Here is a 13,323-nt window from a genome sequence, read left to right on the forward strand (position 1 = left end):
CCCCGGCCCCGCCTCCTGGACCGCGCCGGCCCGCCACGCCCCGCCTCGTGCCCGCCTCCGGGCTCGCGTCAGCCCCACCGTAGGCCCCGCCCCTGGGCCCGCCCCCGCCGCCCTCACGGCCTTACCACGCCCCGCCCCCGGGCTATCGTTCCGACCCCACCCCCCCCCTGCCCCGCCCCCGCGTCGCGCAGACCTACCAGTCCCCGCCTCGTACCCGCTTCCGGGCTCGCGTCGGCCCGGCCATAGGCCACACCCCTTGGCCCGCCTCCCGACCCGCGCCAGTTTACCACGCCCCGCCCCGGGCTCTCCTTCCGGCCCCGCTCCTGCCCCGCGCCGACCTACCAGGTCCCGCCTCGTACCCGCCTCCCGGCTCGCGTCGGCCCCGCCACAGGCCCCGCCCTGGGTCCGCCTCCTGGCCCGCGCCGGCCTACCAGGCCCCACCTCGTACTCTCCTCCAGAGGCCCCGCCCCTGCGCCATCTTGGCTCCGCCCCGCCCCCTCCCGCGGTCCAGATAAGGCTCTCGGCCCCTGGCCTGGTCGCCGTCGCCGCCGCCGCGCCCGCTGGTTTGCTGGCGGGAAGCCTCGTCCACAAGTCCCCTCAGGGCCTCCAGGAGCCCCCAGACAGCTCCTCGAGGGGCCTCCGTTTCTGGCCTGCGAAAGGAACTGGAGGGGAAGTTCTGGGAGCTGCCTGGGCTCCGGGAAAACTGTCGTAGCCTGTCGGGCACTTCTTCTCCCTTCCTGCAGCCGCTTACCAAGTAGTGAGTGGCAGGTGGCTCTGCCTTTTCAGGTCACGGATGGACGGGCCCCGCTGCTCTGCTCTTGGGCACAGAGGATTCAGCGCCACCAGCTTTCAGGATCCTTGTCATCTCTGGAACGCGAATAAGACTTACACGCATCGCTTTTCAGTGTTAAGACAGCTTCAGTATTTTGTCTGATTTTAACCTAATACTGTAGGCTCTGACTAATGCATTTTAAAGCTGGATCTTTTTGTTTGTTTGTTTCTTACTTAAAAGGAGCGTGGACAGAGATGCTTTCGAATCACACGAGTTTTAAATGGCCCGACCTGCTGATGTTTCTTTTAAATTGTTAATTACGTAAAAACATGAAAAAAGACACTGTACTTGTAAGATAGTCACACGTCGTACAACGTTCCAAACATTCTGCTCCACCCCACAACTGTACTCCAATCAAGCCGTTTGTCACATATTGTATACATTTTTCTGTACATTTTTAAACGAAAATGTCTCTTGAAATGTGTTGCATATAAATCTTGTTATATGTATGTCTGTGGCAGCAGAGTGTACATATTGGTAAACATTTTGGCTCCTTAAGTGTTTTCACTTAGCAATATAACGCAAACTTTCTTTATGCTTCGGCATAGCATATTTGCGAGAGTTTATTTCTCTATTACCCTACTGATGGACACTTCTTACCAATTTTTCTATTACCAAAAGAAAAAAAGTAGCCACAATAAACCTCTTTATTCATGCCTTATGTTATGGGCTGAATTGTATCTCCCCCAGATTTCAGATGTTGAAATCCTAATCCCAGTACCTCAAAATGTGACTGTATTTGGAGATAGGGGTGCTACCGAGGTAATTAAGTTAACAAGAGGTTGCAAAGATTGGTCCCAGTATGCCGTCTTTTTTAAGAAGAGGAAATTTGGGGGTCGTCTGGGTGGCTCAGTCGGTTAAGTGTCTCCCTTCGGCCCAGGTCATGATCTCGTGGTCCGTGATCTCGTGATCCCCTTGTGGGGCTCTGTGCTGAGAGTTCAGAGCCTGGAGCCTGCTTCAGATTCTATGTCTCCCTCTCTCTCCTCCCCTACTCACACTCTGTGTTTCTTTTTCTCAAAAATAAACAAACATTAAAAAAATTGGAAAAAAAAAAAAAAAGAAAGGAAATTTGATCATAATCCTACGGGGTAGAGATCATGTGAAGACACAGGAAGAGGGTGGCGCTCTACAAGCCAAGGAGAGAGGTCTCAGAAGAAACCAATCCTGCCAACACCTCCACCGGGGACTTCTGGCCTCCAGAGCAGCGAGAAAATAAAGTCCTGTTGTTTAAACCACCTGATCCGCTCTACTCTGGTACAGCGGCCCTGGCAAACTAGCATATCCCGCTTGGATAGGATTGGATCCGTGGTAGGCTGCATACAACAGAAAACTGAGTTTCTCGTAAAGTGGCTGAAACAAGACAGAGGGCTTTGTTGTTAACTGTTTCATTTTTCTTTCGCAGAAGCGGTTAGAAACGTAAGCGTCTAGGGCTGGTGGTGTACCTCGGTCATCGGGCACCCAGCCTCTTTCTTACCCTGCTCCGTCATACTGGCTGCTGGTTTCTACCCTCAAGTTCACGGCAAGTGCTGGGATGGCCCCTGGAGCACCTGCGTTAGGATGACTTTCATCCAGGGGACGGGGGAAGGAAGGAGGGTCAAAGGGGCACACTTTTCTAGGGAGCTAGCTTCCTTTAAGCAGCCTGCGTGGATAGCCACACGTGTCTGCTCACATCTCATTGGCCGGAACCTAGCCCCCCGAAGGACGCTGGGACACTGTCTTCTAGCCGTATACGTTGTCACCCCAAATAAAAGCGGGATTCTGTTATCAAGGGACGAGAGGAAGTGGCTGCTGAGTAGACAGCTACCTAACAATGCAGGCAGCACCTTCTCTCCCAGGACCGTTGTTGTGTAAATTCTCTCCCCCAGCAGAGGCACGCATGCGTGCGTCCATATGTATACAGTCTATGACATTTTCCGTTGACATGGAGCAGAAACTCACAAGAAAAAGAGGGTTTTTTTCCTTTTCTTCTCTGAAATCATAGGGGAAATGTCATAAGCTTTCTCCCCAGGGCTCCACCCAGTGGCTCACAGCCCTGTCCCGGTGCAGTCATGCTAAAAAACATGAACAGCTGTGGTCGATCATGTGCTCCGCTGGGAGGGGTCACCCTGCTAATTTATTTTGCCAGCTGCCAAGCTAAGGTGCGAAAGTGCTGAGATTCCTGGTCCACGGTGTCTGGTTATACAGGAAGAAAAAAAAAAAAAAGTCATTTACTGTTTCACAGATAGTAGTGGGATTGTGTGAAAAATTCCAGGGCTACTGACTTTCATCGAAGGCACAAATCAATTCAGTTTATAATCCACTGGCTTTTGTGAAAACATCTGGATTGACTGCTGTCACCGTTTTGGTGTTTGGAACTTGAGTCAGTTCAACTCTGCGAGCATTTATTTTCTAAGGGCCTACTGTCAACCAAAAACCAGATGAGGCATTGCTGGCAAGATCCCTGCGCTAAGGAGCTGGCCGTCTAGCAGAGGAGATAAACAATACACAGTCAGTATAATGCAGATTACCGGGGGGTCACGGCCCAAAGGGATGATATGATTTTGGACTTACATAATTTGTCTGAGGTCACAGGTGTATTGAGTGACAGGGTGTGTCTGCCTTCCAGGTAGCACCAACTGGGTTAATCACTGAGACACTCACATAGTTAAACGGGGAGCCATGGGTAAGAGCCACTGAAAAGGAGTCTGGAGGCAGGAATGCTCAGATGGGGTGAGATAGGAGTCTGACCAGGTCTGAGGCAGTGCCACGGGGCAGGAGAGGAGGGAACAGAAGTGAAAGAGATTTGCATGGTTAGGGGCTAAGTGAAGCCACGAACTGAACTTCTCGTCGCTTTCGGGTTTCATACCCACCTCTCCTTTCAGCGGTTCAGTGACTGCAGATTGTACAATCGAGTCTCAGATCTAACCGGTGTCCTCATCTGGGTTTATCCTGGCTTGTGTCCTCAACAGCGGAGGAGGGATGCCTCAACCGGAGGCTGCGACAAGAGTTTCTGGCAGTGTTGGGAATCGGGGCGGGCATCCGGGCAGGGGGAAGGGGTTAGTGATGTTCAGAATGTTGAAAAACTGAAATAGAATACTGACTAACAGAACTGAGGCCTGTAACCTGAAAGGTACCTGTGGCTTGGGTGGTTTGGGAGGCTCTGGTGTGCCAAACGTTAACCCTTTAAAGACTGAATCATGGGGAGGTAAGGGAGGAGGGTCCTGGGGGTGGGGCTAAGTTGGAGATGGGGAACAATGGTTATTTACCATTCCTTGCTTTTGCCACTTCCTAGCCCAATGCAAGAAAAGGCAAAACATCTCTCACGGGCTTTACCTGCCCCTAAATTTATTCACAGACAGCAACTACTTGATTCTCTTTTGGTAGCACTCCCAGATTTCCAGAGGAGAACGTGATTGGCCCAGGCTAGGGTGAGAGTCCATTCCTGGCCACCACCACTCTGGGTGAACAGGAGAGGGGGACTCCCATCTAAGTAGAACAGTTATAACATGTGTTTGCCAAGCCCCAGGAAAATAAGTTCAAAGGCAAAAAGTAAATTAGACTCCAACACAGCATGGACAAAAATATCTTCCAACTCAGTAAGAAAAAAGATGAACACCCCAACTGAAAAATGGGAAAGGACATGAGCAATGCTGTTCTCTACTCAGAATCAATAAATGGCCAATTTATACACGCACAAAAAGTGCTGAATCTCACCAGGATACATACAAGATATGATTTTTTACCTATCCTATGGGCCAGGATAAAACTATTGTGTACCCTGTTGACAATGCTTATGACATAAGCAGTCTCATTTGCTTACGGGGGGGGGGGGCAGTTTTTCTACAAGAAAATTAGGCGAAAGCTATCAAAACCCTACAAAAATGTACATGATCTCTGCTTAGCAATTCTGCTTCCAAGAACCGACTCCGAGGAAACGGACAATGAAAACACTAGAGGTGATCATAACACAGAGCACTTACCATATGGCAGCAATTCTCCCGAGTGCTTTACGTGTATTTCTTCATGTACCTGTTGTAATAATGCTATGTAACTCTTTTCTTTTTTTTTTTTTAATTTTTTAACGTTTCTTTTTTGAGAGACAGAGAGAGACAGAGCATCAGCGGGGGAGGCGCAGAGAGAGAGGGAGACACAGAATCCGAAGCAGGCCCCAGGCTCCGAGCTGTCAGCGCAGAGCCCGACGCGGGGCTCGAACTCGCGAACCGTGAGATCATGACCTGAGACGAAACCAAGAGTCAGAGGCTTAACCCACTGAGCCATCCAGGCGCCCCTGCAACTCTTTCCATAAGAGGGGAAAACAGGAGGGGTGTCTGGGTGGCTCAGTCGGTTGAGCGTCCCAACTTTGGCTCAGGCCGTGATCTCACGGTTTGTGAGTTCGAGCCCCGCGTCGGGCCCTGTGCTGACAGCTCAGAGCCTGGAGCCTGCTTCGGATTCTGTGTCTCCCTCTCTCTCTGCCCCTCCCCCGCTGGTGCTCTGTCTCTCTCTCTCTGTCGAAAATAAATAAACATAAAAAAAATTTTTTTTAAAAGAGGGGAAAACAGGAGAACCTTGGATGTTCGACAAGAGCAGACTGTAAAATCTACACTCACAGATTGCAAAACTGTCGTCCACTTGTCCAATGGGGAACATTACAATCATCACATATGATTCCTAGATGTATATTTGTTGATATTAAAACCGGTCATCTTATTTATTAAATAAAATGTTATAAAATGGTATTAAAATCATATGTATCTATGAATGCATAAAGGGGTGAGACACACATAAACACACTGATGCCCCTAAAATATTGATTAATACTGTTCTCTCTACCAGCATATAAGGGAAAAAAGTCTAATTTTGACTGAAATTCCCAGAATAATACACTTAATCCGAATTATCCATGGTACTGCAACTGCCTTGAAAATTTGAGGATCAGATCTGAATCTTCTAAGAGGAGAAGGGATGACTTTTATCGGTGTCGCCTGAAACATCAGCCGTGCTCTGCATCACGGATACGTCTAGTGAACTCACAGTCTCTGATTCCAAAGAATCGCCCCCCTGGACTGTCTACAAGAAGCTGTAAGAAAAAATGGGGTGCACGCTCTTGCTAAGCAAATAGGCCTCTGGCCTCTGCTTCAACCCCGGAGCCAGGAGCCATACGTCATGACCACACACAGGCCATGCTCCTGCTGTGGGTTTGTGAATGTCCAGGACTTTCACGGCTAAGTAAGAGCTGTGGCCAGCAGGATTTTGGCTCAGTGAAAGGACGCCTTCCTTGCAGAGAATTGCAAATAGGTGTGGGGGAAGAGAGGAACACATCAAGTCCTTGCGCTTAAAGACGTGACAGGGTTGTCCCCAACAGCTACAAATACACTGTGCTCACGGCCGCATTGTAGCTGTGCACAATGGATGCTCAGGGGGCAGAGATGCCCTGGTCTGTGGGGGGTCGGAGAGGCTCCACCTGAAGGCCATAAAGCTAGTCAGTCTGCGGTTACTGACTTATTATGTGCTAGGCACCATGAGAGATATCAAAAATGGTTCGGCAGGACTGGTGTTGGGAATTCAGGGAACCTGGATCTTGGCATTTATCTTTCCTCCCCTACAGAGTTCTGGAAAATGGAAAATAACCCCCAAGATGATTCACCAGTCGGGAAATGGGGTAGAGAATTTACCCGTGAAAGCAATCTTCACCTCTATGCAGGGCTTTCTGGAAACCAGACTGGAGAGAATTCCAGATCTCCCAGCTCTTGGGACCCGAGTGCTCACGTGTGCCTGCCGTGGTATAACCGGCCCTGCACACCGCCTCCCTCCCCGTTCAGCTTCAGATGAACAGAGAGAGGGCACAGAGGGAGGGAGGAGGCGGGGGGGGGGGGGGGGGGCGGGAGGGAGGATGGGGAGGATGTGGGAGTAATGCATGTGATCCTCCCCAGGAGTTCTCAAGAGCTGGGAACAAGATACACCAGAGCACAAGACGGCATGCTGGGGGGGGGTGGGGGAGGGTGGACCTGTCACAACGTGATTCCGCCCCTGATGAACCACAGCCCTAGGGCTGTCACACACTCCTTCATCACCAGTGGGGCTGAGTGAATCAGGGAAAAGGAGGGGGTAGGGGTAAGTTTCCAGATATAAATTCCCGTCCTGTAGAGGAGGATCGAAAAGGAAGATGATGCAGAGTGGTGTTTGGCTACGTGTAAGAAAAGACCGCCTGAGTCGGAAGGGGCTCATCTGGGAGCCACAACAAGACGAAGGGAGAGCTGCTTCAAGGGAAAGATGCATCAGGGCAGAGAATGCCCCTCACTGACCACCAGGTGGCATAGCAGACCAGACACAGCTCGGTTGTCGGTCTTCAAGCCCCAGAGAGCGCCTGACCCTTGGGCATCAAAACCCAGCCTAGACCCCTGCAATGGAATGTTATTCAGTCTTCAAAGGGAAGGAAATTCGGACACCTGCTACGATACCCGTGACCCACGAAGACGATATTCTAGGTGAAATAAGCCAGACACAGAAGGAAAACTAGGGTATGTGTGGTTCCACTTACATAAGGAACGCAGAGCAGACAAATCTATAGAGGCAGAAAACGGAACAGTGGGTGGCAGGGGCTGGGGGGAGGGACCTGAGGCGTGAACGGTGAGTGGAACAGAACTTCCGTTTGGGAAGATGAGAGGTATCCGAAGGCAGGTGGTGCGGGCAGTTGCGCAACACCTCGAACGTGCATAACGCCACTGAACTGCGGCCAAGTTCACAGAAACGGCTACACGGAAAGTTTTATGTTGTGAATGTTTGGCTACAATTGAAAAGAACCCAAAAAACCCGGGGCACCTGGGTGGCTCAGTCGGTTAAGCCTCCCACTCTTGATTTCAGCTCAGGTCGTGATGTCACGGTGGGTGAGTTCGAGCCCCGCGTCAGGCTCTGTGCTGACCGAGGGGAGTCTATTTGGGATTCTCTCTCTCTCTCTCTGGCCCTCCTCCACGCTCTCTCAAAAAGAAAAAAACATTAAAATCAACCCAAACAGAGTGTTCATACTGTCGAAGGTGTCATCCCTACCCAAAGTCCAGGTGGCCGACACCCCTTCTAGAATAGGCGAGGAAGGAGAGAAAGCACGTCTCCCAGTCCTGCCTGGTCCGATCCCAATCAGCTCCACCTCGCCTCCCCAAACCCTCAGGCAGCTCTCTACTCGCATCTTGCTCATTCACGTATTTATTAAATGCCCACGAAGTGTCGGCCTTGAGCCAGGCACTGAGAACACGTTCTCCGGGGGCCGTGCTATTTTCTACCCGGCCCCAGCTTCCCCTTGAGGGCTCCACTCACATTCCCCCGGGCAACCCTTCGGCCCGTGTATTTGCAGCTTTCTTCTCTGACCCAATTTCCATTTTAGTGGAAAATGCTTTGCATAGTGCCTTTGGTTCATTATTATATTTCAAGAGAGGATTCGAAGGGATGATGAGCGGAGGTGTTTTTTTTTTTTTTTTTTTTTAATATTTATTTACGTTGGGAGAGCGCAAGCCGGGCAGAGAGAAGGGGACAGAGAACCCGAAGCGGGCTCTGCGCAGATAGCAGTGAGCCCAATGTGGGCCTCAAACTCACAAACTGTGAGATCGTGACCTGAACCGAAGTCGGGGTCCGCCAGGCGCCCCAATGAGTGGAGTTTTCTCAAGAGAAAGTCCTTACTCCAGTGACTCCGAGGGGCACATACAGCCCGCCTTCTACGGTTCAAGTTAGGCTACAATAGGCTACAGCACCGGGCTTGACACGGGTGTCTGTCCTGCTCACGTCCCCGCCTAATTGCAACTCAACGCCGGTGAGCAGCAGTATCCCTGATACTCTCTGTCCTCCGTGCTGTCACCATTCCGATGACGACTCCCTTGTGTCACTTTGTTGCCCTCTCTGGGCTCTGCTCCTCCGAAGGTGGAGCCCTTCCGTTACTTATTATGTGACTTTCGTGCCCGGCATGGGTCCTGGCACGTGCTGGGTGTCCAGTGTTCGTGGGGTGAATGAATGATGGCAGAGGGTAAGGTGACCCAAAAGGCAGGCGCAGATAGCATGGGGAAGGGTCAGTGTAGGAGCTGCCGTACCTGAGAAATGAAGCAGGAAGGCCAAGAAGATAATCCGATCTGCTTTTAAAGCTAGAGCAAATATGGCGGGACATTCTATGTGTAAGAGAGCTCACGGAGGAGGCAGAAGGCTTCCAGCAAAACCAAGAGAGTGCATACGTAGAAGGAAAACATCACCCCGAAGAGCCAAGGAGCTTTGGGAGAAAATCCCGATCCTAGAGCAAGTTTCATGAATAAACCAGGAATGGCGGGAAGGGGTTGACTTCTAGTAAGTTTCCGGAGCTACGGAAGAACAGGGTACTTTCCTGGATTGCCAGGGAAAGAGCTCGATTCGTCCAACTGGTTTTTGCTCAGAGAAAAACAAAAGGGATTTTAACCCTATAGATTTGCCCCGTGTTTAGAAAATCACCAGTTTCGTTGGCCTTGGTTTGCAAAACAAGTGGGTCCGGCTAGATTCTAGAAGGTATCTAAGGACACTCTGTGTTATAAGTAGGGTGACTATACCCATTCAGGTTCGTATCCGTTGTTCTTGGTTAATTTTTAAAGTAATGTATTTCACAATTCACTCTCAGAGAAGCCTCAGTTTGGATAAGTTGCAAGGTCATCTTAGTTATAAGTAACCTTAACTGGCTGGCTGGAAAAAAAAAAAAAAAAGGTGACCCCGAGGTCCCAGGAAGGGACAGAGGAACAAACATTTCCGTTGGCGGACACACCCAGCTTGCGAGGGGCTGGGCATCTGGGGGGCCCTGGGCTGGGAGGGAGCCCAGGTGCCTGAACCGCTTCCTGACCAGCCAGGTCTGGGTAAGATGAAAACAGGTTGGGGTGGGCTCCTCGCCCGGCCACTGGCTGTCCTCCTGTCCTTAGGGAGGCTCTTGAGCCATCAGACCATCGGTTCCTTATCTGTAAAACGGGACGGCAACGTTCCCCCGAAAGGCTGTTCGTCTTCCTTCACAGGGGCCACTACGACCCCATCGCGGAGAGGAAGGAGTCCTCGTTAGGAGAGGGTCTAGCCTCTACGGCTGGCGAGCCAGGCCCTCCAGCAGTCGGTGCACGCCATCTGATCTCGAGACGAGACCACGGCCACTTGCGGGGAGAGCTCGCACTGGGTCACACAACTCCTACACGGCCCGAGAGAGAGTGCCCGTAGGAAGTCCGGCGCAAAGACCGCGATCCAACCACACAGCCAACCCCCCACCCCCACCCCGGCTCCTCTCCGACTCCCGGCCGGCGCCCTCGGCGCCCCGGGGAGGAGGGGCACGCACAACAAAGGGCAGGGCGACGTCTGGCCCAGCCGGCCCGGGTCCCGCGGAGCGCGCAGCCAGGCCCCCGGCGCGTCTCCAGGGGACGCCCTCCTCCCTGCGGCGCCCAAACAGTCCCCTTCGAGACTCGCCCACTCGGCGGGCGGGAAGCGTGCAGCCCCGGGGCCGGCCCAGGGCGCCCGTCAGGCCGCCGGCGGCCGCGCCCCGCGTCCCCGCCCGGGCCGTGCGCCCGGACGACCCACCCCCGCCCCCCACCCCCGCGGGACCCCCGGCCCGCCCCCACCCCCGCGGGATCCCCGGCCCCGCGCCCGCGGCGGGCGCGCTGGGCGGCGGCGTCCCCCCGCAGCCACCCAGCTTCCCGGGGGAGGAGCAGCGCATCGCGCGAGCATCCGGGAGCGGCGGAGGGGGCGGGAGGAAGGGCGAGAGGAGGAAGCGGGATTTAAACGAAAGGCGGTGACGCCACACAAAAGATTTCTATAGGCTCCGGGGAGGTGACGGCCGGGCGGCGGCGGCGGCGGCGGCGAGCCCGGGGGCGAGGCGCGGACGCGGAGGGGAGCAGGCTCGGGCGGCCCCGGCAGGGCGGCGGCGGCGCTCGCACGGCCCGCGCGGGCACGGGAGGCGGCCCCCCGCCCTTTTCCTTTCGGTTTCTCCTGGCTCGCTCGGAAGTTGGCGGCTGACGGAAATGGCAGGAGCCGGGGCCCGGGCGGGCGGCCGCGGCGCCGCGGGGACCTTCTGAGTTGGCGCGGCCGCCGGGGAGACGCGCGCCGGGCGTCCGATGCGCAGGGCCCGGGGGCTCGGGAGAGCGCAGCCGCCGCGGGCCCCAGGCGACCAGGCGACCGGGATGGACTCGCGCCCGCGGCCGGCGGCCGGCCTCGGGGCGCGCGGTCGGGGAGGGCGTGCCGCCTCGGCGCCGGGCCGCGCGCTGTGAGCCGGCGAGGCGGGAAGGGGCGGCCGCGGCGGCCGGCGCGCCCGGGCGTGGCGGGCGGGCGAGCGCGCGAGCGGGGCGGCCGCTGTGCGCAATCAGTGCAGGCTCCCGCCCGACTCTGACTCCAGCTCCGGCCACACCCTCGGCCCTGCCGCCGCCGCCGCCGCCGCCGCCGGCGCCGCGTCCCGAGACCGGGCGGCGGGAGATGCGCGCCCCACCGCGCCGGCCCCGGCCGCCGTCGCGGGCAAGTGCCGCCCGGCGGGGTCGGGGCGCCTGAAGCCCACGTGCGCCGCCGAGCCCGAGGAGGCTGACAGCAGAGCCCGCCCGAGCCGCCGCCCGCGCTCCTCCCCGAGGAAGAGATTTTGATTTCAAAGAAAGGAAGGAAGGAAGGACACCTCCCAGCTCTACCCCCCCCCCCACTCCCGCCCTCCCGCTCCGGCGGCCGGGCCGGGCCATGCCCAGGAAGGCGGCGGCAGCGGCGGCCCAGCAGAAGGGACTTTCCTGGCAGCCCGACGACGAGGAGCGCGCTCCGTGAGTCTGGCCGTGCCCCGGTTCATGGTTCCCGCAAGCCCTCCAGGAGGCCGAACGCCGCAGCCCCTCCCCGCGCCCCGGAGAGCCTCCTGCGTCCTCTGGCCCTCGGGCCCGCCCCGCGCCGCCCGGGCCCCGGCCGCCGCAGCCCAGCGCCTTCCGCCCGGCGCGGTGGATGGCATGATGGTGCGGGGAAGGCACCGCGGTCCTGGCCAGCCGAGTCGCGACGGCCGCGGGGGCGGCGGCAGTGGCAGCGGCGGCGGTAGCGGGCTCCCCAGCGGCATGCCAGTGCCCCCCGGGCGCGATGGCTAGCGGCAGCGCCGGGAAGCCCGCTGGCGAGGCCGCTTCTCCGGCTCCTGCGAGCGCCGTCGGGGGGGCCTGCTCGCAGCCGCGGAAGAGGCTGGTGTCCGTCTGCGACCACTGCAAGGGCAAGATGCAGCTGGTGGCCGACCTGCTGCTGCTGTCGAGCGAGGCGCGGCCCGTGCTCTTCGAGGGCCCCGCCTCCTCCTGCGCCGGCGCCGCCGAGTCCTTCGAGCAGTGCCGGGACACGATCATCGCGCGCACCAAGGGGCTCTCCATCCTCACCCACGACGTGCAGAGCCAGCTCAACATGGGCCGCTTCGGGGAGGCGGGGGACAGCCTGGTGGAGCTGGGCGACCTGGTGGTGTCGCTGACCGAGTGCTCCGCCCACGCGGCCTACCTGGCGGCCGTGGCCACGCCGGGCGCGCAGCCCGCGCAGCCGGGCCTGGTGGACCGCTACCGCGTGACGCGCTGCCGCCACGAGGTGGAGCAGGGCTGCGCCGTGCTGCGCGCCACCCCGCTGGCCGACATGACGCCGCAGCTGCTGCTGGAGGTGTCCCAGGGCCTGTCGCGCAACCTCAAGTTCCTGACGGACGCGTGCGCCCTGGCCAGCGACAAGTCCCGGGACCGCTTCTCCCGCGAGCAGTTCAAGCTGGGCGTCAAGTGCATGAGCACCAGCGCGTCGGCGCTGCTGGCCTGCGTGCGCGAGGTGAAGGCGGCGCCCAGCGAGCTGGCCCGCAGCCGCTGCGCGCTCTTCAGCGGGCCGCTGGTGCAGGCCGTGAGCGCCCTGGTGGGCTTCGCCACCGAGCCGCAGTTCCTGGGTCGCGCGGCGGCCGTGAGCGCCGAGGGCAAGGCGGTGCAGACCGCCATCCTGGGCGGCGCCATGAGCGTGGTGTCGGCCTGCGTGCTCCTGACCCAGTGCCTCAGGGATCTGGCGCAGCACCCCGACGGGGGCGCCAAGATGTCGGACCACAGGGAGAGGCTGAGGAACTCGGCCTGCGCCGTGTCTGAAGGCTGCACCCTGCTATCTCAGGCTTTACGGGAGAGGTCTTCGCCCAGGACTTTACCGCCAGTGAATTCCAATTCTGTGAATTAGCACCCCCGCCCCGCGCCCCTTCGCCCTCCCCCCCCCACTAGAGGAAGATACTCACTCTCTGCCCTCTCCATTTATACCAAAGAAATCCCAGGGGAAGCCCCTCCCCACGGCAGACGCTCGGAAAGAACCTTCCAGAGAGCTGGGGGCCCCTCCCGCCGCAGCACCCACCTGCGCGCACGCAGCAGGGACCGCGAGGTGGCGCGCCCGCACCGGCCCCCGGCTCCTGTTCCGGAGCTCCGCCCCTCAATTTTCTAACCAATCGGGCAGGAAGGAGGTCATGGGTTCGTTTCTTTTTTTGGCCCGTTTTTTTTTTTTTTTTTCCGTTTTGTTTTGATTTTTCCTAATTAAAAGAA

The 13,323-nt window shown here is 57.1% G+C and overlaps 1 protein-coding gene across 1 annotated transcript; it reads left to right on the forward strand.

Moving 5' to 3' along the window:
• The first annotated feature begins 11,200 nt into the window (after positions 1-11,200).
• Positions 11,201-13,000, forward strand: TLNRD1 (talin rod domain containing 1). The gene has a single exon (XM_042940826.1). The coding sequence runs from the start codon at positions 11,879-11,881 to the stop codon at positions 12,968-12,970; it is 1,092 nt and encodes a 363-aa protein (XP_042796760.1). The 5' UTR covers positions 11,201-11,878; the 3' UTR covers positions 12,971-13,000.
• Positions 13,001-13,323: the final 323 nt, after the last annotated feature.

Source organism: Panthera leo, chromosome B3 (assembly GCF_018350215.1).
Source record: "Panthera leo isolate Ple1 chromosome B3, P.leo_Ple1_pat1.1, whole genome shotgun sequence".
Lineage (NCBI taxonomy): Eukaryota > Metazoa > Chordata > Mammalia > Carnivora > Felidae > Panthera > Panthera leo.